Genomic DNA, 24,780 nt, shown 5'->3' on the forward strand with positions numbered 1-24,780 from the left:
CAGTGTGTGTGTGTGTGTGTGTGTGTGTGTGTGTGTGTGTGTGTGTGTGTGTGTGTGTGACACTGTGTGTGCGTGAGAGAGACTGTGTGTGTGTGTGTGGGAGAGAGAGACTGTGTGTATGTGTCTGAGACAGTGTGTGTATGTGTGTGTGTGACAGTGTGAGAGACTGTGTGTGTGTGAGACATTGTGTGTGAGACAGTGTGTGTGTGTGAGAGAGACTGTGTGTGTGTGTCTGTCTGTCTGAGACACTGTGTATGTGTGTGTGTGTGACAGTATGTGTGAGACATTGTGTGTGAGACAGTGTGTGTGAGACAGTGTGTGTGTGTGACATTGTGTGTGAGACTGTGCGTGTGTGTGTGTGTGTGAGTTTGTGTGAGTGCGTGTGTGTGTCTGAGACAGTGTGTGTGTGTGTGTGTCTGAGACAGTGTGTGTGAGAGTGTGTGTGTGTGAGAGACTCTGTGTGTGTGTTTGTGTGTATGTGTGTGTGAGACAGTGTGTGTGAGACTGTGTGTGTGTGTATGAGACAGTGTGTATGTGTATGAGACAGTGTGTGTGTGTGAGACAGTGTGTGTGTGAGACAGTGTGTGTGTGTGACATTGTGTGTGAGACTGTGCGTGTGTGTGTGCATGTGAGAGTTTGTGTGAGTGTGTGTGTGTCTGAGACATTGTGTGTGACACAGTGTGTGTGTGTGAGAGAGACTCTGTGTGTGTTCTTGTGTGTATGTGTGTCTGAGACACTGTGTGTATGTGTGTGTGTGTGTGTGTGTGTGTGTGTGAGACAGTGTGTGTGTGTGTGAGACAGTGAGTGTGTGTGTGAGACAGTGTGTGTGTGTGTGAGACAGTGAGTGTGTGTGCGTGACAGTGTGTGTGTGCGTGAGACAGTGTGTGTGAGACAGTGTGTGAGAGGCTGTGTGTGTGTGACAGTGTGTGTGTGTGTGACAGTGTGTGTGTGACATTGTGTGTGAGACTGTGTGTGTACGTGTGTGTGAGTTTGTGTGTGTGTGTGTCTGAGACACTGTGTGTGAGACAGTGTGTGTGTGAGAGACACTGTGTGTGAGACAGTGTGTGTGTGTGAGAGAGACTGTGTGTGTGTGTGTCTGAGACACTGTGTGTATGTGTGTGTGTGTGACTGTGTGTGAGACAGTGTGTGTGTGTGTGTGTGAGACAGTGTGTGTGTGTGTGAGACATTGTGTGAGACAGTGTGTGTGAGTGTGTGTGCATGACAGTGTGTGTGTGTGTAAGACAGTGTGTGTGACTGTGTGTGTGACTGTGTGTGTGTGTGAGACAGTGTGTGTGTGTGACAGTGTGTGTGTGTGTGAGACACATTGTGTGTGAGACTGTGCGTGTGACAGTGTGTGTGTGTGTGTGAGAGAGTTTGTGTGAGTGTGTGTGAGAGTCTGTGTGTGTGTGTGAGAGAGTGTGTGTGTGAGAGAGAGACAGTGTGTGTGTGAGTGTGTGTCTGTGTGTCCGTGAGACAGTGTATGTGAGACATTGTGTATGAGACAGTGTGTGTGTGTGTCAGTGTGTGTGTGTGTGTGAGACAGTGTGTGTGAGTGTGAGTTTGTGTGTGTGTGTGTGTGTGTGTGTGTGTGTGTGTGTGTGTGTGACAGTGTGTGTGTGTGTGTGTGTGTATGCTAGTGTGTCTGCTCATGTGTACAACATGCGTGTGCACAAAATCACAAAGGGATTTGGTGGGGTTGACAGAGAAAATTGATTACTTCTGATGGGCGAAGAGTTGGGGAGGGAGTTTTGGGGAGTCCAGAACAAGGGGGCAAAACCTTAAAATCAGCCAGGCTGTAGAGGGGGGATGTCAGGAAGCACTCCCTCACACCAAGGGAAGTGGAAGTCTACAATCAGAATCCCTACAGTGCAGGAGGAGGCCATTCAGCCCATCGAGTCTGTACTGTCTACAACCCCACCCATGCCCTATCCCCACAACCCCATGCATTGACCCTGCTAGTCCCCCTGACACTGGGGTCAACTTACCATGGCCAACCCACCTAACCCGCACATCTTTGGAGCGTGGGAGGCACCCGGAGGAAACCCACGCAGACACGGGGAGAAAGTGCAGACTCCGCAACAGAGAGTGACCCGAGCCGGGAATCGAACCGGGATTCCTGGAGCTGTGAGGCAACGTTTGGAACTTTCTCTCCCAAAAAAGTCTTTGGTGCGGCAGAGTCCAAAGTGAGAGCACTGGATGTCTGTAGGGTTGGGGAGTCCAGGGAAAATAGAGTTCAGACTGAGGGCAGGCATGATTTACTAGATCATAGAGGGCCAAATGGCCTCCAGCATGTCCCAGTGCTCCAAGCTACCTTTGATCATACTATTTTTTACAGAGTGTAACGTTTAATAATCAACACAACACGACTTATATTTATATCCCACTATTGGGCAGCACGGTGGTTAGCACCGTTGCCTCACAGCGCCAGGGTCACAGGTTCGATTCCCGGCCTTGGGTCACTGTCTATGCGGAGTTTGCACATTCTCCCCGTGTCTGCGTGGGTTTCCTCTGGGTGCCCCAGTGTCCTCCCACGGTCCAAAGGTCTACGCGGGTTAGATGGGCCGGCCGTGCTAAATTGACCCTACTGTCAGGGAGATTAGCAGGGTAACTGCATGGGGTTACAGGGAGAGTGGGGAGGGAGGTGAAACCACAGAGGGATCTGAGAGCGAGGGTGGGGATGTTGAAATCCAGCTGTTGACGGGCCCGTCCAGCTGCAGCTGGACTCCGCTGCGGATCCCACACACAAACTCCTGATGTTAATTATGCCTGGGAGCGGAGGCAGAGACTGTCAGACAAAGTTTGATTCTTGTGGCTGTCTGGAGATATCTCCTGTGGGCTGTGAGGACCCGTCTATCTCCGGGAAACTCACAACATTTCAGAAATATACAAAGTGACAAAGAACAATGCACAGTACAGCACAGGAACAGGCCCTTCAGCCCTCCAAGTCTGTGCTGGCACACGATGCCTCTATGTGGTCCGTATCCCTCTATTCTTGGGCTATTCATGTATCTGCCAAGGTACCCCTTACATATTGCTATTGTACCCGCTTCTGCCAGTTCCTCTGGCAGCACATCCCAGGCACTTACCATCCTCTGTGTAAAGACTTAAAGTCACAGAGGTTTACAGCATGGAAACAGGCCCTTCGGCCCAACTTGTCCATGCCATCCGTTTTTTTAAAACCCCAAAGCTAATCCCAATTGCCCGCATTTGGCCCATATCCCTCTAGACCCATCTAACCCATGTAACTATCTAAATGTTTTTTAAAAGACAAATTTGTACCCACCTCTACTGCTGCCTCTGGCAGCTTGTTCCAGACACTCATCACCCTCTGTGTGAGAAAATTGCCCCTCTGGTCACTTTCGTAACTCTCCCCTCTCACCTTAAACCTGTGCCCTCTGGTTTTAGACCTGCCTCTCACATCTCCTTTAAACTTTCCCCCTTTTACCGTAACCCTATGTCCCCGCCACAGGAAGTCTCGCAGCACCAGGTGAAAGTCCAACAGGTTTATTTGGTATCACAAGCCACCAGCTTTCGGAGCGCTGTCCCTTCATCAGGTGAGTGGGGAGTTCTTTTCACAAACAGGGTATGTGAAGACACAAAATCGTTATAAAATAAATGCTGGCCAGCTAGCGATACCCGTATCCCTTAAAAAAAGATTGACATTTGTATCCTGGGAATATAAAAGTAGGGAGGTCTTGCTGCGGCTGTATAGGGCATTGGTGAGGCCGCAGCTGGAGTACTGTGTGCAGTTTTGGGCGCCGCACCTGCGCAAAGATATTTTGGCCTTGGAGGGAGTGCAGAGGAGGTTTACTAGGCTGATGCCGGAGTTGAGGGGGTTGAGCTATGAGGAGAGGCTGAATAAACTAGGCTTGTACTCGTTAGAGTTTAGAAGAATGAGGGGAGATCTCATTGAGACGTATAAGATGATGAATGGGATGGATAGGATAGAGGTGGAGAGGCTCTTCCCGCTCAGAAACGACAGTAGGACTAGGGGGCACAGCCTCAAGATAAAGGGGGGGCGGTTTAGAACGGAGTTGAGGAGGAACTTCTTCACTCAAAGGGTGGTGAATCTCTGGAATTCTCTGCCCGTTGAAGTGGTGGAGGCTGCCTCGCTAAATATTTTTAAGACGCGGGTTGATGGGTTTTTGATAAGAGAGGGGATTAAGGGTTATGGGGAGAGGGCGGGAAAGTGGAACTGAGCCAAGACAGATCAGCCATGATCTTATTGAATGGCGGGGCAGGCTCGAAGGGCTAGATGGCCTACTCCTGCTCCTATTTCTTATGTTCTTATGTAAAAAGATTCCGGCTACCCATTCTATCCACTGCTGATCCACTTGAAGGTCCCTAAACCACAAAGGGGCCTGTGGAGTAGAAACAGGTACAATAACGATATGTAAGAGGCGTCCTGGCAGATACACGTGTTGGCTGGGGATCGAGGATATAGACGGTGTAGAGGCGAAGGGTTTAGAAAGGCATCGTGTGCCAGCACAGACTTGGAGGGCTGAAGGGCCTGTTCCTGTCCTGTACTGTTCATTGTTCTTTGTCAGTCGGGAATCTTGTCTATGTCTGAAAGGTTTTGAGTTTTCCCCGAGATAGACGGGTCCTCATAGCCCACAGGAGATATCTCTAGACAGACACAAGAACCAAACTGCCTCTGACAGTCTCTGCCTCCGCTCCCAGGTATAACGAACATCAGGGGTTTGTGCGTGGGACCCGCAGCTGGACGGGCCCGTCAACAGCTGGATTTGGACATCCTCACCCTGGCTCCCAGGTCCCTCCACAGCCCCTGGATCCCTATCCCGTTCCTCTAATCTGCGCCCACTCACTGCGGAATTCTCCCATCCATCCCGGCGGGATTGGAGAATCCGGTAGAAGCCAAGAAGTCTGACCTCGGCCGAGGTAAAGTCACAGAAGAATCCTCCCAACAGGCCAGTTGGTCATCCCATTGCCAGGTGGCGTGAATGCATCTCATGAATGCTAATTAAACCAGCTACCCGCTGGCATCGTGCCAGCCTCCCCAACCTGCGTCATTCCGGCACGGAATTACGTTGGCACAAAACCTGATTGCTTCTGAGTGACGTGCACGAGGCGGGCTCAGATTGCCCCAGGGCACGCTGCCACAATGCTGCACTGCCCACCACTGCCAGGGGAGGCTGCTCCAGCCTTCCATCTCCACCCTCCATCTCCGTGCCAAGCAACCCTTCCCGGCAAACACTGTGCCGCTCATGTCTCTCCAGTGTCACCGTCTCAGTTCAGTCCTGTGCCTGCGGTTGGGGAGCACAGGCATCTCCTTCTCCCTTCTGACACACATCAACATATAACAGGACAGCACAGTGCTGTGGGACTGACCCTCTGACAGTGCGGCGCTCCCTCAGCACTGATCCTCTGACAGTGCGGCACTCCCTCAGCACTGACCCTCTGACAGTGCAGCACTCCCTCAGCACCGACCCTCTGACAGTGCGGCGCTCCCTCAGCACTGACCCTCTGACAGTGCGGCACTCCCTCAGCACTGACCCTCTGACAGTGCGGCGCTCCCTCAGCACTGACCCTCTGACAGTGCAGCCCACCCTCAGCACTGACCCTCTGACAGTGCGGCACTCCCTCAGCACTGACCCTCTGACAGTGCGGCACTCCCTCAGCACTGACCCTCTGACAGTGCGGCGCTCCCTCAGCACTGACCCTCTGACAGTGCGGCACTCCCTCAGCGCTGACCCTCTGACAGTGCGGCACTCCCTCAGCACTGACCCTCTGACAGTGCGGCACTCCCTCAGCACTGACCCTCTGACAGTGCGGCACTCCCTCAGCACTGACCCTCTGACAGTGCGGCACTCCCTCAGCACTGACCCTCTGACAGTGCGGCGCTCCCTCAGCACTGACCCTCTGACAGTGCGGCACTCCCTCAGCGCTGACCCTCTGACAGTGCGGCACTCCCTCAGCGCTGACCCTCTGACAGTGCGGCACTCCCTCAGCGCTGACCCTCTGACAGTGCGGCACTCCCTCAGCGCTGACCCTCTGACAGTGCGGCACTCCCTCAGCACTGACCCTCTAACAGTGCGGCACTCCCTCAGCGCTGACCCTCTGACAATGCGGCACTCCCTCAGCACTGACCCTCTGACAGTGCGGCACTCCCTCAGTACTGACCCTCTGACAATGCGGCACTCCCTCAGCACTGACCCTCTGACAGTGCGGCACTCCCTCAGCACTGACCCTCTGACAGTGCGGCGCTCCCTCAGCACTGACCCTCTGACAGTGCGGCACTCCCTCAGCACTGACCCTCTGACAGTGCGGCGCTCCCTCAGCACTGACCCTCTGACAGTGCGGCACTCCCTCAGCACTGACCCTCTGACAGTGCGGCACTCCCTCAGCACTGACCCTCTGACAGTGCGGCGCTCCCTCAGCACTGACCCTCTGACAGTGCGGCACTCCCTCAGCACTGACCCTCTGACAGTGCGGCACTCCCTCAGCACTGACCCTCTGACAGTGCGGCACTCCCTCAGCACTGACCCTCTGACAGTGCGGCACTCCCTCAGCACTGACCCTCTGACAGTGCGGCACTCCCTCAACACTGACCCTCTGACAGTGCGGCACTCCCTCAGTACTGCGTTGAGAGTTTCCACCTGCATTTTGTCCTCGGGGTCGGGGGGATTGGGGCTTGAATCCACAATTATCCTGACTCAGGGTTGCGTGACCTGCCAGCTAAGGGCCAGTGAGGGAAAGACCCTGCATGGTGGGGGAGAGGCCAGGCGGTTTGGGGGGAACGGACAGCGACGGAGTCTCTGAGCATACGCGGCAAGTCACCTGACATTCAATCTTGAGTTTCTGCTCCTTCTGGACCGACATGGTGCTGGTTAGCACTGTGGCTGTGTAACGGAAACAGTGTTGGATTATCTGTTCATCCACTTCCGTAAAGCTGCAAGAGAGAACAGACACACCGTTGGACAGATCACTCGCTTCGATAGATTCATTTTCCCAATTTTTCCAGTGATGGGTCCACAAGGTCACAAGAGATGGGAGCTCGTGTCGACCCACTGTCCCGCTCCATCACACGCAGAGCTATCACCTCACAGCAAGTGGCCATTTGGCCCGTCGTGTCTGCACCAGCTCTCAGAGTGAGCAACTCAGAGTTCCCATCCCGGTAACCCTGAACATTCTTCCTTTCCAGATAATAATCTTCAACGCAACCACAGAATCATAAAAGCCCGACAGCGCAGAAGAGGCCATTCAGCCCATTGAGTCTGCACCAGCTCTCTGACAGAGTATCTCACCCAGGCCCTCTCCCCATGACACCACCCCACCGCCCAATCTCCTTAACCCCACATGTTTGCCATGGCTAATCCATCTGGTGTAACGTAGAGTTACCAGCATTGGACTGGAGTGGACACTCTAAGAAGTCTCACAACACCAGGTTAAAGCCCAACAGGTTTATTTGGTAGCACGAGCTTTCAGAGCACTGCCCCTTCATCAGGCGAGTGTGCAGGATTTGTTTCACAAACAGGGCATATATCAACACAGACTCAATTGCAAGATAATGGTTGGAATGCAAGTCTGAACAGGTAATCAAGTCTTTACAGATACAGACAATGCAAGTGGAGAGAGGGTTAAGCACAGGTTAAAGAGATGTGTATTGTCTCCATGTGACATATACCTCTTTGGACACTAAAGGGCAAATTGCCATGGCCAATCCACCTAACTTGCACATCTATTAGCAACAAATTAGTGAGACATGACCTTCCTCATACAGAGGTTCTGTGTGAGGGAGGTCATGTCTCATTAATTTGATTGGGTTTTTTCAGGAGGTGATAAAAATGATTGTCAAGGGGTGTTGTCTGCATGGACTTTAGTGAAGCATTTGACAAGGTTCCTCATGGTAGGCTGGTGCAAAAGGTTAAATCACACAGGATCAGGGGTGAACTAGTGAGATAGATTCAGAACTGGCTTGGCCATAGATGTGGAGATGTCAGCGGTGGACTGGGGTAAACACAGTAAGAAGTCTCACAACACCAGGTTAAAGTCCAACAGGTTTATTTGGTAGCACGAGCCACTAGCTTTCAGAGCGCTGCTCCTTCATCAGGTGAGTGGGAGTTCTGTTCACAAACAGGGCATATAAAGACACAAACTCAATTTACAAAATAATGGTTAGAATGCGAGTCTTTACAGGTAATCAAGTCTTAAACGTGAGCGGAGAAAACATTAAGCACAGGTTAAAGAGATATGTATTATCTCTTGCAAGAGTGTTTTCTTCCTGCTGGGGAACACTTCAGCGGTCACAGGCATTCGGCCTCTGATCTTCGGGTAAGTGTTCTCCAAGGTGGCCTTCATGACACACGACAGCGCAGAGTCGCTGAGCAGAAACTGATAGCCAAGTTCCGCACACATGAGGACGGCCTCAACCGGGATCTTGGGTTCATGTCACACTATCTGTAACCCACACGACTTGCCTGGGTTTGCAAAATCTCACTAATTGTCCCAGCTGGAGACAATACACATCTCTTTAACCTGTACTTAACCCTCTCTCCACTCACATTGTCTGTACCTTTAAGACTTGATTACCTGTAAAGACTCGCATTCCAACCATTATTTTGTAAATTGAGTTTGTGTCTTTATGTGCCCTGTTTGTGAACAGAACTCCCACTCACCTGACGAAGGAGTAAGCGCTCCGAAAGCTAGTGGCTTGTGCTACCAAATAAACCTATGGGACTTTAACCTGGTGTTGTGGGACTTCTTACTGTGTTGGCTACAGAAGACATTTGTAGAGGTGGAAGGGTTTTTTTCTGAATGGCGGGCTGTGACTAGTGGCGTTCTGCAGGGATCAGTGCTGGGACCTCTGTTGTTTGTAATAAATATAAAAGACTTGAAGAAAACATAGCTGGTCTGATTAGCAAGTTTGTGGATGATACTAAGATTGGTGGAGTTGTAGATGGTGAAGAAGATTGTTAGAGAATACAGCAGGATATAGAGAGGCTGGAAAATTGGGCGGAGAAATGACAGATGGAATTTAATGCAGACAAATGCGAGGTGATGCATTTTGGTAGATCCAATTCAGGTGGAAAGTATAAAATAAATGGCAGAACCATTAGGAGCATAGACACACAGAGAGATCTGGGAGTACAGGTCCACAGATCCTTAAAAGTGGTAGCATAGGTGGAAAAGATGGCGGAGGAGGCATATGGCATACTTGTCTTCATCGGATGAGGCATTGAGTATAAGAGTTGGCAGATTATCTTGCAGTTATATAAAAGTTATCTGGATAGACATATGAGCAGACAGGGAACAGAGGGATACAGGCAGTTTGTCTATATAGGACAATGTGATTGGCGCAGGTTTGTTGGGCCGAAGGGCCTGTTCCTGTGCTGTACTGTTCTTTGTTCTTTGGGCAATTTACTGTGGCCAATCCACCTACCCTACTCATCTTTGGATCATAGCTGACCTTTGGTTTCAACTCCATTTGCTGCCTTCTCTCCCTATCCCTAAACGCCTCAAGAGACCAAAACTCTGTTTGTCCCAGCCTTCAACATATTCAGGGATGGAGAACCACAACCCTCTGTGGGAGAGAATTCCAAAGATTCACAACATTCTGAGTGAAGAAACTTCTCCCCATCTCAGTCCCAAACGATCAGCCCCTCACCCTGAGATTGCACCCCCCCATGCCTTAGATTCCCTGACCTGGAGAAACAATGCCTCAGGCTCCACCCTTTCAAACTCCTTTGGAATTTTGTTGGTTTCAATGAGATCACCTCTCATTCTCCCAAACTCCAGAGAATAAAAAGCCAATTTACCCGACCTCTCCGTCTAGGACAACTCTCTCATCTCACACACAAGTCCAGTGAACCTCCGCTGTACCGTGCCCAGTTCAAGTAAACCCTTCCTTACATACATGGGGAGGCGATGGCTGACTCATATTATCTCTAGAGTATTGATCCAGAAACTCAGCTAATATTCTGGAACCTGGGTCCGAATCCTGCCACGGCAGATGGTGGAATTTGAATTCGGAAAAAAAAATCTGGAATTAAGAATCTACTGATGACCGTGAAACCATTGTCGATTGTTGGAAAAACCCATTTGGTTCACTAATGTCCTTTAGGGGAGGAAATCTGCCGTCCTTACCTGGTCTGGCCAACTTTAAGGGCGTTCAAATGGTCAGTGGATAGGCATATGGATAACATTGGAATAGTTTAGGTTAGAGGGTCATTAGATTGGTTCCACTGGTCGGCGCAACATCGAGGGCTGAAGGGCCTGTACTGCGCTGGAATGTTCTATGTTCTAAATGTGACTCCAGAGCCACAGCAATGTGGTTGACTCTCAACTGCTCTCCAAGGGCAACTAGGGATGGGCAATAAATGCTGGCCAGCCAGCGATGCCCAGGTTCCACAAATGGGTTAAAAAAATCCAGTTCAAATTAGGTGCATGCCATTATAATGCAAAGGTGCTTGACAGAGCAAGGGTTAGTGTGAGCCTGGAGCCTGGCGCTGCTCACAGTATGATGTATAGAATCACATAGTAATGGACTCAGAGAACGAGCCATGGAAGCAGCATGTAGTAACCCGGGATGTCTTGATAGTAAAGACACAAATTCATGAAGCATTCCATTTTTCTTATGGCCAGCACTGTGGCACAGTGGGTTAGCGCTGCTGCCTCACAGCGCCAGGGACCTGGGTTTGGTTCCCAGGAATGAGAATGGAATAAGGAAAAAAAATAGGGAGAGAAGGGGTGAGGACGGATAGATGGAGAGAGGAATAGTGAAAAAGAGGGAGAATTACACCAATCACTTGTGAAGAGCCATGTATCACTATCTGTGCGGAGTCTGCATGTTCTCCCCGTGTCTGCATGGGCTTCCTCCGGGTGGTCCAGCTTCCTCCCACAATCCGAAACACGTGCTGATTTGGCCTTGCTAAATTCTCCCTCAGTGGACCTGAATAGGCGTCGGAGTGTGGCGACTAGGGCGATTTTCACAGTAACTTCATTGCAGTGTTAATGTGAGCCTACCTGTGACACTGATAAATAAACTTAAAACTTAAACTTAAAGACTAAGAATAAAGATTCACATTCAAACACGTAATTCTCAAGGTCACAACGCACCGCTACAAACATTCACACCTTCTAGCTGCTCACCATGGAATGACCATTGGAACAGTAGGGTAAATCACTGAGTGAGTGCAAGCATCTACAGTCTCTGAAAGCAAAGATTACTGCTCCGGATGAGCTGGGTGGAGATAGAAATCGGTTTGTGGAGGCACTGCTCGATAAGCCATTACAGATCTTTGATGAGATCCTGTGTTTTTTAATAACCCACGCAATCATTAAATCAGCTCAGTTTCTCTGTGAGGAGGTTAACTCTCAATGTGTCCTCTTCAGCTCTGAGAGGATCTGCCAGACAAAAGAGAGACCGAAAGAGAGGAGGAGGTGGAGATAGGGAGAGAAAGGCAGATAAATTCAGAGGAAGCCAGAGTGAGGAAGAGCATGAGGGGAAGAGAAGGGGACAGCGAAGGGACGTACAGAAACAGCAAGAGAGGAAAGAGAGGAGGAGAGAAGATGAGAGGCGTAGACAAAGAGGAATATGGAAAGGGCGAGAGAGAGGGATGTGGTTTTCATTTGTTCAGTTGTTCCCTGTTTGACTTTGTGATAATTCATCCATGCTTTCTGTGCTTGACTGGTTAAGCCTGGGTGTGGAGTCAGAGCAAAATAAATGGACACCACAGAAGCTATTAGAAGCTGAGCTGTGAGCACAAGTGGAGAAATTTTATGATTGTAGTGAGATGTGAAAACTCTTGTAGATAAGGACTAGGACAGTAGGACTAGGGGGCACAGCCTCAAGGTAAAGGGGGGGCAGTTTAGAACGGAGTTGAGAAGGAACTTCTTCACTCAAAGGGTGGTGAATCTCTGGAATTCTCTGCCCGTTGAAGTGGTGGAGGCTGCCTCGCTAAATATTTTTAAGTCGCGGGTTGATGGGTTTTTGATAAGCGAGGGGATTAAGGGTTATGGGGAGAGGGCAGGAAGGTGGAACTGAGCCACGACAGATCAGCCATGATCTTATTGAATGACGGGGCAGGCTCGAAGGGCTAGATGACCTACTCCTGCTCCTATTTCTTATGTTCTTATGTTCTTATAAACCCGGTCCCATTTATGGACTAGTGTTGTCTCAGCGTAGCCCTGAAATATATCAGATGTGCGGGCGCTGGAACTATCCCAATAGTAACAGCCAGTGTAGAGGTCATTGAAAAGCAGGAACTCAAAACCATCAACAGCACTCGGGATAAAATTCTGAACAAACGATTGGGATTGAAGACAGACAAGTCTCCAGGGACTGATGGCCTACATCCTTGGATCTTAAAGGAAGTGGCAGCGGAGATAGTGGATCCATTGGTTAGAATATTCCAAAATTCCCTAGATGCGGGAACGGTCCCAGTGGATTGGAAAAATGCTAATGTAGCGCTCCTATTCAAAAAGGGAGAAAGGCACAAACTTGGAAACTACATTCCAGTTAATTTAATATCTCTCGTTGGGAAACTTATAATCCATTACTAAGGAAGTAGTAACAGGATATTTGGGAAGTCAAAACGCAATCCATCAGAGTCAGAATGGTTTTATAAAGGGTAAATCATGTTTGACTAATTTGCTGGAGTTCTTTGAAGGTGTAACAAGCACAGTGGATAATGGAGCTCCTGTAGATGTAATATATCTGGCTGGATTTCAGGAAGGTGTTTTGTCTTTTAAAGAGCATTTAGACAGTTACATGGGTAAAATTAGTGCAGATGGATATGGGCCAAATGCAGGCAATTAGGAATAGCTTAATGGTAAAAATTAGGCAGCATGGACAAGTTGGGCCGAAGGGCCTGTTTCCATGCTGTAAACTTCTATGATTTTCTGACACGAGTAGACTTACATTAACACTGCAATGAAGTTGCTGTGAAAATCCCCTAGTCGCCACACAGTGGCGCCTGTTTGGATACACTGAGGGAGAATTCAGTATGGCCAATGCACTGAACCAGCACGTCTTTCAGACTGTGGGAGGAAACCCATGCAGAAACGGGGAGAATGTACAGATTTCACACAGACAGTGACCCAAGCCTGGAATTAATCCTGGGTCCCTGGCGCTGTGAGGCAGCAGTGCTAACCACTGTGCCACACTCCTACTGATTTCACAGTCACCATTGGTAAGGCTAGATGGAGGGATGGTGGTGTAAGGGTGACGTCCTGAGATTAGTAATCCAGAGGGCCAGGGTTCAAATCCCACCATGGGCAACTGGGGAACTGGGAATTGTAAGGTAGTCTCAGTAATGGTGACTGTCAATTGTTGTCAAAACTGCTTCACTCAGTCAGTGTCTGGAACAAGTTCCCTGAGGCAGTAGTAGGGGCAGACAGTGACTAGTGGGGTACCGCAGGATTCAGGGCTGGGACCCCAGCTATTCACAGTATACATTAATGATTTGGACAAAGGAACTGAATGCAATATCTCCAAATGTACAGACGGCACTAAGCTGGGTGGCAGTGTGTGCTGTGGGGAGGATACTAAGAGGCTGCAGAGTGACTTGGGCAGGCTGAGTGAGCAAATACTTGGCAAATGCAATATAATGTGGATAAATGTGAGGTTATCCACTTTGGTGGCAAAAACAGGAAGGAAGATTATTATCTGAATGGCGGTGGTTTAGGAAAAGGGGGAAGTGTAACGTGACCTGGGTGTGATGGTGGAACAGTCACTGAAGGTTGGCAGGGACAGCAGGCGGTGAGGAAAGATAATGCCATGCTGGCCTTCATAGCAAGAGGATTTGAGTATCAGAGTAAGGATGTCTTACTGCAGTTATACAGGGGCTTGGTGAGACCACACCTTGTGTATTGTGTGCTGTTTTGGTCTCTGTGTCTGAGGAAGGACATTCTCACTATTGAGGGAATCCAGCGAAGGTTCACCAGACTGATTCCCGGAATGGCAGGACTGACATATGAAGAGAGACTGGATCGACTGGGCTTGTACTCACTGGAATTGAGAAGAATGAGAGAGGATCTCATAGAAACATAAAACCCTGATGGGAGTGGACAGGCTGGATGGGGGAAGAATGTTCCCGGTGTTGGGGGAGTCCAGAACTAGGGGGTCACAGTCTAAGAATAAGGGGTAAACCAATCAGGACTGAGATGGGGAAGAACTCCTTCACTCAGAGAGTTGTGAACCTGTGGAATTCTCTCCCACAGAAAGCTGTTGGGGGGTCAGTTCATTAGATATGTTCAAGAGGGAGCTGGACGTGGCCCTTGTGACTAAAGGGATCAAGGGGTATGGAGAGAAAGTGGGAGTGAGATACTGAAGATGCATGATCAGCCATGATCATATTGAATGGCAGTATAGGCCTGAAGGGCCAAATGGCCTACTGCTGCATCAATTTTTTATGTTTCTATGAAGCGGAATAGTCAGCTTGTGCACAGTAAGATCCCACACACAGCAATGAGATAATAAGCTCAGGGACAGGGTGTCCTGCCTCTGAGAACTGCCAGCCAATCTTCGACTAGATTTATTATTGTCACGTGTACTAACATACAGTGAAAAGTATTGCTTTTTGCGCGCTATACAGACAAAGCATACCATTCATAGAGAAGGAAATGAGAGCGTGTAGAACGTAGTGTTACAGTCATAACTAGGGTGTAGAGAAAGATCAACTTAATCTAAAAGAGTTATAATAGAGTTTTAGAAGCATAGAACAAAAGAGAAAATAGAATTCGAGGATATGTTGGGCATAGCTCGCAAGAAGTCCCCTCACTCCGGCGCCATCTTGGAAACATAACATCAACTGTGAGGCAATATCCTGGTCAATCAGAGTCCACTTGCCAACCAATCAGCACCCTTTCTCCCCTGAATTGTTATCATTTGAAATTTGGCAATCTTGCATTTGTCCTGATGAGTGCAAGGTGAAAAACTTTGACAACATGTCTTTCTTTTCAGCAATAGTTCTCTTAAAGGCATCTACACTATTCACCTCAACCAATCCCTGTTGGGAGCAAGTTCCACATGTTGGCCACTCTCTGGGTAAACAAGTTTCTCCTGAATTCCTGATTGGGTAATTATATTCCATCTGCCATGTTTTTGTCTACTTACTTCACCTGTCTATATCCCTCTGTAGACTCTGTGACATTCTCATCACTTGCCTTCCCACCTATTTTAGTATCATCGACAAACTTGGCAATAGTACATTCACTTCCCTTGTCCAAGGCATTAATATATATCGTGCATAATTGTCTTCCCAGCGCTGATCCCTATGGCACTCCATTAGTTACAGGTTACCATCCTGAAAATGCCAGCCTTATCCCAACTCTGTCTTCTATCAGTTAGCCAATCCTCTATCCATGCTAATGTACTAACACCATGAGCTCTTTATCTCATTAAAAGGAAGCATTATTAAAAGACGTGCAAGTTAGGTGGATTAGCCATGCCAAATTGCCCCTTAGCATCAGGGGGATCAGTTGGGTTATGGGGATAGGGCCTGGATGGGAATTGTGGTTGGTGCAGACTCGATGGACCAAATGGCCTCCTTCTGCACTGTAGGATTCTATAACCAATGATCTATTAAGTAGTCTTTTGAGCGGTGCCTTATCAAAGACTTTTTTGGGAAATCTAAGTATATTACATCTAGTGGTTCCCCTCTATCTATCTTACTCATTACCACCTCAAAGAGACCGAATAAATTGGTCGGGCATGCTGACTCTGCCTGATTATATTGTGTAATCCTAAACACTCTGCTATTACATCCTTTATAATAGACTCTAACATTTTCCCAGTGACAGATGTTAAGCTGTAAAGCCGTATATGTGGGCCTATCGGTACTTGATTTTGTCTCCCTCCCTTTTTGAATAAGGGGTTAAACTGAAAGCTTTCCAATCCTCTGGGACTTGTCAGAATTGAAGGATTATTGGGAGATTACTACCAGTGCATCCATTATCTCTGTCGCTACTTCCTCTAATATCCTGGGATGTAACCCATCTGACCCAGGGGACTTATCAGCTTTTAGCCCTGTTAGTTTCCCTGGTACTTTTTCTCTAATGATAATTATTGTATTTATTTTCTTGCCTCCTTCTGTCCCTTGATTATTTAGTACTTTCGGAACGTTATCAGTATTTTCCACTGTGAAGACTGACGCAATGTATTTGTTTAACTCCTCTGCCATTTCCTGATTCCCCATTATTATTTCCCCAGTCTCATTCTCTAAGGGGCCAATGTTCACTTTGACCTCTCCCTTCCTTTTTATATATTTGAAGAAACTCTCACTGTCTGTATCCATCACATCGGCGAGTTTATCTTCTCCATTTCTATTATTTTTGGTCATCTTTTGTTGGTTTTTAAACCTTTTCCAATTTTCTGCTTTGCCACTAATCTTTGACACATTGCATGTTTATTCTTTCATAGGATCTGTAGAATCATAGAATCTGCAGTGCAGAAGGAGGCCATTCAGCCCATCGAGTCTGCATTGACCACAATCCCACCCAGACCTTATCCCCATAACTCCACGCATTTACCCTAGCAAGTCCCCCTGGGGGCAATTTAGCATGGCCTATCAACCTAACCCGCACATCTTTGGAGTGTGGGAGGAAAGTGGAGGATCCGGAGGAAACCCACGCAGACACGGGGAGAATGTGCAAACTCCGCACGGACAGTGACCCGAGGCTGGAATTCAGCCCGGGTCCCTGGCGCTGTGAGGCAGCAGTGCTAACCACCGTGCTCCCCCCACACATGCCACCATGGTTTAACACAATCCTTATCTTCTTTGGTGAACCATGGCTGATTTATCCCCTTCCTAAAATCCTCATTCCTCACTGGGATATATCTTTGTTGTGAGCCATGAACTATTTTCAGAAACATTTGTCACCGTCTTTCCTGCTAAACTCCTTTCCCCAGTCCACTCCAACCAAACCTGACCTCGTTCCCTTCTGATTACCTTTATTTAAGTTTAGCACAGCTGATTTTGACCCAGATTCTCACTCCCAAAACGAATGCTCAATTATACCAGGTTATGATCATAACATACTGTTCTAGGAAAATGTCCTGAATAAACTCTATGAATTCTTCCTCATGGCTCCCTCTGCCAATTTGAATTTCCCAATCTACATGAAGAATAAAGCCACCCATGATGAAAGTAGTGCCTTTTTACATATCCTCGTTATCTCTTGATTTATTCTGTATCCTACAGTATAGCTACAGACTCCTCTCACCCGTGTCTCCTCCTCCCCCTTGTTATTTCTTATGAATTTAGGGTGACACAATGGCACAGTGGGTTAGCACTGCCGTTTCACAGCATCGGGGACCCAGATTCGATTACCGGCTTGGGTCACTGTCTATGCGGAGTTTGCATGTTCTCCCAGAGCCTGCGCTGAGTTTCCTCCGGGTGCGCCAGTTTCCTCCCACAGTCCAAAGATGTGTAGGTTTGGTGGACTGGCCATGCTAAGTTGTCCATTAGTGTCAGGGGGATTAACAGGGAAAATATGTGGGGTCACAGGGATAGGGTGGGATCCTTGTCGGTGCAGACCCGATGGGCCAAATGGCCTCCTCCTGCACTGGAGGGATTCTGTGATTCAACGATTCTACATCTTCCGATCTAAGACCATCTCTCACTATCGTACTTATTCCATCTCGTACCAACAAAGCTGCCTCATCACCCTTTCCTTCCTGCCTGTCTTTACAAAAAGTCACACACCCCTGGATATTAAATTCCCTCAGAACCATAGAACCCTACAGTGCAGAAAGAGGCCCTTCGGCCCATCAAGTCTGCACCGACCACAATCCCACCCAGGCCCTACCCCCATATCCCTACATATTATACCCACTAATCCCTCTAACCTATGCATCCCTGGACACTAAGTGGCAATTTCTTAGCACAGCCAATAAACCTAACCCGCACATCTTTGGACTGTGGGAGGAAACCGGAGCACCCGGAGAAAACCCACGCAGACACGAGGAGAATGTGCAAACTCCACACAGACAGTGACCCGAGCCGGGAATCGAACCCAGGACCCTGGAGCTATGAAGCAGCAGTGCTAACCACTGTGCTACCGTGCCGCCCCAGTTTTGATCTCCTTCTAGCCCTGTCTCTGTAATGGCTACAAGATCAGACTTGCCTCAATTTGTGCTGTCAAATCATTTACTTTGCCCTGAATACTCCACGTAAAGAGCCATTAATGTTGCCTTGTTACCGTTGTTTGCCTTTTGGGTCCTATTTGTTGCTTGTATTTTTATATTTGTACACTCTGTCCCTTCCTGTCATACTCTGGGTCTCATTACCAAAATAGCTGCTTTGCAATGCTGCCGTATCTTCTTGCTTTGGAAGCCAAGACACCCCCCTCTCCAGAACCACCCTGCCTCTATTTAGTTTAAAACCCACTCCACGTCCCCAGTCATGCGGTTACCAAGAACTCTGGACCTTCTCTCTTCTGGGACAAAGAGTTCCAATCCGTTCAAACGTTCCAGGATAATTATAAGGGATGGGATTTCCAGGGACCCTTGCTTTATAGATGGAGATGCTGGCATTGGGTTGGGCTGGACACAGTAAGAAGTCTCACAACACCAGGTTAAATCACTCACCTGAGGAAGGAGCAGTGCTCCGAAAGCTCGTAATTTCTAAATAGAATCTTAGAACCCCAACAGTTCAGAAGGGGGCCATTCGAGTCCGCACTGACCACAATCCTACCCGGGCCCTATTCCCATAACTCCACACATTTACCCTGCTAGTAAATCCCCCTGATGGTAGGGTTAATTTAGTATGGCCAATCGACCGAACCCGCACATCTTTGGACCGTGGAAGGAAAGCGGAGCACCTGGAGGAAACCCACACGGACATGGGGAGAATGTGCCGACTCCACACAGACAGTGACCCTGAGGTTGGAATTGAACCCGGGTCCCTGGCGCTGTGAGGCAGTAGTGCTAACCGCTGTGCCACCGTGCCACCCTATATAAACCTGGTGGATTTTAACCTGGCGTTGTGAGACTTCTCACTTGTTTTATTAGATGGAAGGTGGAGCCGATGCACCAAGTTGTGACCAAGGCTGGAAATGGGTGAACAATAGCCTCCCTCTGCTTTTCAAACCCAATCTGTCAGGAAGTAACCCCCGTGCTTTGGTTGCATTTTTTTTTAATGGCCTCTTTAAACATTTCAATTGTGACGTTGTACTCACTAATGGCCTGATCGCTTGTTAAATGCACAGCCCATGGCGACTACCTGCGAGGTTGCTCTAGAGACGACAGGAACACACAACATGGAGTAAACCTCGAATCCGAGGATGTTGTTGAGTCGCTGGTGCTGGTCCTAGGAGAAGATTGGAGAGAGATGTGAAGGAAAGAGGGAACGCGCCATTCGACAGCAGCTCCCACAATACCCGGACCGTCGCAAAGTGTTCACGCAGCCACTCAGCTATTTCCGAAGTGTAAGTTGGGTGGCACTGTGGGTTAGCACTGCTGCCTCACAGCGCCAGGGACCCGGGTTCGAGTCCCGGCTTGGGTGGAGTTTGCACGTCCTCCCCGTGTCTGCGTGGGTTTCCTCCGGGTGCTCCGGTTTCCTCCCACAGTGCAAAGATGTGCAGGTTGGGTGGATTGGCCATGCTAAATTGACCCTTATCCGATGGGCCGAATGACCTCTTACTCGCTGCAGCTGTTCTACGATTCTTTGTTCAACGATCTACACGATTCACTGCAGCAAGTGACCAAGGGATTATCCACATCTTAACTCCTTCCATCCACCTTAGTTCCATAACCCTTACCTCACCAAGTCTCATTCCAAACATCTAGAAGGACAAGGGCAGCAGATACCTGGGGACACCACCACCCGGAGGTTCCCCTCCAAGTCACTCACCATCCTGACTTGGAAATAAATCACCGTTCCTTCACTGTCCCTGGGACAAAATCCTGGAAGTCCCTCCCTAACAGCACGGTGGGTGTACCTACACCACATGGACTGCAGCGGCTCAAGAAGGCAGCTCTCCGCCACCTTCTCCAGGGGCAAATAGGGACGGGCAATAAATGCTGGCCCAGCCAACGATGCCCACGTGCAGTAAATGAATAAATTTCTTTATAAATAAACCTGCTGATGATGGGGATCCCGCAAAGAATTGCTGAAAGGCTGAAGATCAGGTAACACTTACCGGAGTGATGTCGTTCAGTGTCATCGATTTACTGTTTCCCTCTGACTGCTCAAACTCAGAAAACGACAGCTGCCAAACAAGAAAGACAAGATAAAGCTGAGGAGGTTGAGGGTAACTCAGCAGCTGACCCCCCCCACCCCTCGCTATCAGCCAATTGTTCATCACATTTCCACCACAGAGTCTCAGAAACATTACCGCACTGAAAAAGAATTGTCCTTTGGCCCATTATATGTCCACCAGCTCTGAAAATGAATCAATGTACTTGGAGCCATTCACCCGCCTTCTCCCCATAACCCTGAACCAACTTCCTTTTCGCATCATCCAATTGTCTTTTTGAAAGCCTCGATTGAACCTGTCTCCACCACACTCTCAGACAGTACATTCCAGATCCTCACCACTCGCTGTGTGAATCTGTCTCCACCACACTCTCAGACAGCGCATTCCAGATCCTAACCACTTGCTGTGTGAATTTGTCTCCACCACACTCTCAGACAGTACATTCCAGATCCTAACCACTCACTGTGTGAATCTATCTCCACCACACTCTCAGGCAGTACATTCCAGATCCTAACCACTCACTGTGTGAATCTGTCTCCACCACACTCTCAGACAGTGCATTCCAGATCCTAACCACTCACTGTATGAATCTGTCTCCACCACACTCTCAGACAGTGCATTCCAGATCCTAACCACTCACTGTGTGAATCTGTCTCCACCACACTCTCAGTCAGTGCATTCCAGATCCTAACCACTCACTGTGTGAATCTGTCTCCACCACACTCTCAGACAGTGCATTCCAGATCCTAACCACTCGCTGTGTGAATCTGTCTCCACCACACTCTCAGACAGTGCATTCCAGATCCTAACCACTCACTGTGTGAATCTGTCTCCACCACACTCTCAGACAGTGCATTCCAGATCCTAACCACTCGCTGTGTGAATCTGTCTCCACCACACTCTCAGTCAGTGGTGTAATAAGTCCAAGGAGGGAAATGCCCCAACACCAAGTTGCTTTATTTACACCGTACATCTGTGCACAGCCAGCTCTCCAGTTGCTCCCTGCTGAATGCAGGCTGGGGGTCTGACACACCTGCTTTAAACAAGGAGCATGAAGCTCCCTGATTTAACCAACAATTAAGATTCATCAGGTATTTGATAGTCTCACAAGGCAACCTCATTAGCCTGGCTGAAGTCATCTCAAACGGCTTTTCCCATTGTTCACTGCTGGGGAACCCGTACTGGGGGAGGAGGGCTGGCTATCAGCGGGACTGGAAGATCCCCCCGCAGGACCAACAGGATGACTTCAGGCTTGGTGTGAATGAAGGCACGTGCGGCAGAGTGTTAGCCGAGTTCAGGCTGCTGGGTGGGTGTGACCAAGGCCAGGCCTCACAAAGGGCACGGGCGCTGAGCTGACTCAGGGACTGGGGTGGAGTTAACAAATCAGACATGAATCAACTGTGACGGACAAGAAGTCAGTTGGTCGAGAACTCACCGGAAAAGTGGTCTCCTCTTCCAGGATCTTGTCTCCAACAACCTAACCCAGAAAGAGAAACGGGAGGAATGAGTTAGAACATTTATTCAGAAAGCCACAGGATCACCATGTACTGGGAGAATGGATCACATGGGGGAGGATTATAGAGGAGATTTATGAAGAATGAGGGACATCTTTTTTGTACTCATATATGGGATCTGAGTGTCGCCGGCTGGCCAGCATTTATTGTCCATTCTGGTGGGCATTTAAGAGTCAAGTTTTGACAAAGGGTCACCTGGACTCGAAACGTCGGCTCTTTTCTCTCCTTACAGATGCTGCCAGACCCGCTGAGATTTTCCAGCGTTTTCTCTTGTGGGTTGAAGAGCCAACAACATTCCTGTAGCTCCGGGGTCACATGTAGGCCCCTTTCCCAGTGGGACGGGGTGGTCACTACTGCACTGTCAGGCCTGCTGATCTGTGACCCTCTCCGTGTTCTCAGGTGGGATGTGACACAACACCATTTGGAAAAAGAGCAGGCGAGCCCCCCCCCACCGCCCACTCGCCCACCCCACCCCCTCCCCGCCCCCGCCTCCCCCCGCCCCCCACCCCGCTCCCCCCCACGCCCCACTCCCCCTCCCACCGGCATCTCCGCCAATCTCTATTCCCCCCAATCAACATCACCAACTAAACAAATCACCATTGTCGCATCGCTGTTCGTGGGATCTTGCTGTGCACAAATTGGCCGCCGTTTTTCCTGCATTACATCAGTGACCACACTCCATTGGCTGTGGAGTGCTCTGGGACACCCTGAGGTTTGGAAAGGCGCTAAGGAAATGCAAGTTCTCTCTGTTACGGATCCAATTGGATAACGAGTTGGCCCGAGGGAGGCGGTATGCACGTGGGATGGACCAATGGTGTAAATGGCGGGGCGGGAAGGGTGCAGTTCCAGCCAGGAAGTCAGATGATCCAATCCCCAGAAAGGCACCTGAGCAGAGTGAGCAACTGGAGGTGTTGGGAGTCCAAATCCCGCTGTAAATTGAAACGGAATGGAAGGAAGATAGAGATCTACAGTATAGCTGGAGAATCCCACCCCCCAACTGTCCCAACACCCACCCTGCCTCTCACCACCCTGCCCCCAACACTCATTCCAGCACAAGACTGTAAGAAATAGGAGCAGAATTAGGCCACTCGGCCCATCGAATCCACTCTGCCAATTAATCATGGCTGATAGTTTTCTCATCCCTATTCTCCTGCTTTTTCCCCATAACCCCTGATCTTCCTCTTATTAATCAAGAACCTACCTACGTAAAGACACTCAATGACCTGACCTCCACAGCCTTCTGCAGCAAAGAGTTCCACAGATTCCCCACTCTCTGGTTGAAGAAATTACTTCTCATCTCCATTTTAAAGGGTCGTCCCTTTAGCCTGAGGTTGTGCCCCACCCATACCCTGTCCCTCATCCCTCCCAATACCAACAAAAAAGGGTCGAGAGCTTCAAGGTGTTAGGTGCCCAGATCACCAACCTGTCCCCCCATGCCGACACTATAATTAAGAAAGTTCACCAACGCTTCTACTTTCTCAGAAGACAGAGGAAATTTTTACAGATGCCCCATAGAAAGCACTCTTTCTGGTTGTATCACAGCTTGGTATGGGCTCCTGCTCTACCCAAGACCGCAAGAAACTACACAAGTTTGTGAATGTAGCCCAGTCCATCACACAAACCAGCCTCCCATCCATTGACTCTGTCTACACTTCCTGCTGCCTTGGGGAAAAGCAGCCAGCATAATTAAGGACCCCACACACCCCGGACATTCTCTCTTCCACCATCTTCTGTCAGAAAAAAGACACAAAAGTCAGAAGTCACGTACCGACTGACTCAAGAACAGCTTCTTCCCTGCTGCTGTCAGACTTTTGAATGGACCTACCTCGCACTAAGTTGATCTTTCTCTACACCCTAGCTATGACCGTAACACTACATTCTGCGTCCTCTCCTATCCTTCTCTATGAACGGTATGCTTTGTCTGTATTGCGCGAAACAAATCTTTTCATTGTATGTTAATAAACGTGACAATAATAAATCAATCAAAACCTCACCACGCCTCTCACTCACCCCCAAACCCCCCCACCCCAAGGCTTCAGAAGGGAATAAAACCTGTCACCACAGCTTGGCCAGAACTCACTGTGAGATTGTGTTTTAACACATTGGAAATTCCATTGCAGAAAAATACTACCCATTTCTCACAGCGAGTGAGGGTGGACAATCATTACCAATCTTGCAGGTGACACCCACCCCCCAAATTACCACCTAAAAGACACAAGAGCCATCTTATCATTCTTCCCCGCTGCCCAATGGGTGGAGTGAGCTGGTAAGAGAACTCGGAGATCGCCCCGATTTCTCACCTCTCGGGAACTTACCGGCTCCAGATATTCCATCGTGTTCAGATTCTTGTTGATCCTTAAGAGGCCCTATACTCTCTCCCTAGTTACTCTTTTGCCCTTTATGTATTTGTACAAGATCTGTGGACTCTCCTTTGCCAAAGCAATCTCGTGTCCCCTTTTTGCCCTCCTGATTTCTCTCAGGTTTCTAAGGGTTCTGCCATTTATTGTATACTGCCTGCCTGCATCAGTCCTCCCAAAATACGTCACCTTGCATTTGTCCAGATTAAATTCCTTCTGCCATTTCTCTGCACAGGTTTCCATGTGTATATCCTGCTGTATCCTCCGGTGGTCTTCTGTACAATCCACAGCTCCCCCAGTCTATGCGTCTTCTGTAAACTCACTCATCAGACCACCAACATTCTCCTCCAAATCATTTATTACAAACAACAGGGTCTTTTAAGAGACTTCTGGATGAGTACATGGGACTTAATAGGATTGAGGGTTATAGGTAAGCCTAGTAGGTAGGGATATGATCGGCACAACTTATGGGCCGAAGGGCCTGTTTGTGCTGTAGTTTTTCTATGCTCTATGTTCTAACAGAGGTCCCAGCACTGATCCCTGTCCGCCATCCACAATGCACAGGTCGGGAGTGTGATGGAATACTCCCCACTTGCCTGGATGGGGGCAGCTCCAACAACACTCAAGAAGCTCCACACCATCCAGGACAAAGCAGCCCCACTTGACTGACATCTCATCCACAAACATCCACTCCCTCCACGGCAGAGAAATCATACAGAGTTGGCTAAATGACAGAAGATAGAGGGTGG

At 49.0% G+C, this 24,780-nt stretch overlaps 1 protein-coding gene across 1 annotated transcript in view; it reads right to left on the bottom strand.

The window, feature by feature from the left end:
* Positions 1-24,780, bottom strand: part of LOC145339221 (cGMP-dependent 3',5'-cyclic phosphodiesterase-like) — a gene marked incomplete at both ends in the record, with an annotated part of 143,738 nt that overhangs the window by 12,359 nt on the left and 106,599 nt on the right. Inside the window, 4 exons of the mRNA XM_080183617.1 lie at positions 6,799-6,910; positions 19,141-19,271; positions 20,104-20,172; positions 21,596-21,637. Coding sequence (XP_080039743.1) covers positions 6,799-6,910; positions 19,141-19,271; positions 20,104-20,172; positions 21,596-21,637 — 354 coding nt within the window. The remainder of the gene's footprint in view (positions 1-6,798; positions 6,911-19,140; positions 19,272-20,103; positions 20,173-21,595; positions 21,638-24,780) is intronic.

Source organism: Carcharhinus amblyrhynchos, unplaced genomic scaffold (assembly GCF_965287045.1).
Source record: "Carcharhinus amblyrhynchos unplaced genomic scaffold, sCarAmb.v2.hapA chromosome_349, whole genome shotgun sequence".
NCBI classification, from domain to species: domain Eukaryota; kingdom Metazoa; phylum Chordata; class Chondrichthyes; order Carcharhiniformes; family Carcharhinidae; genus Carcharhinus; species Carcharhinus amblyrhynchos.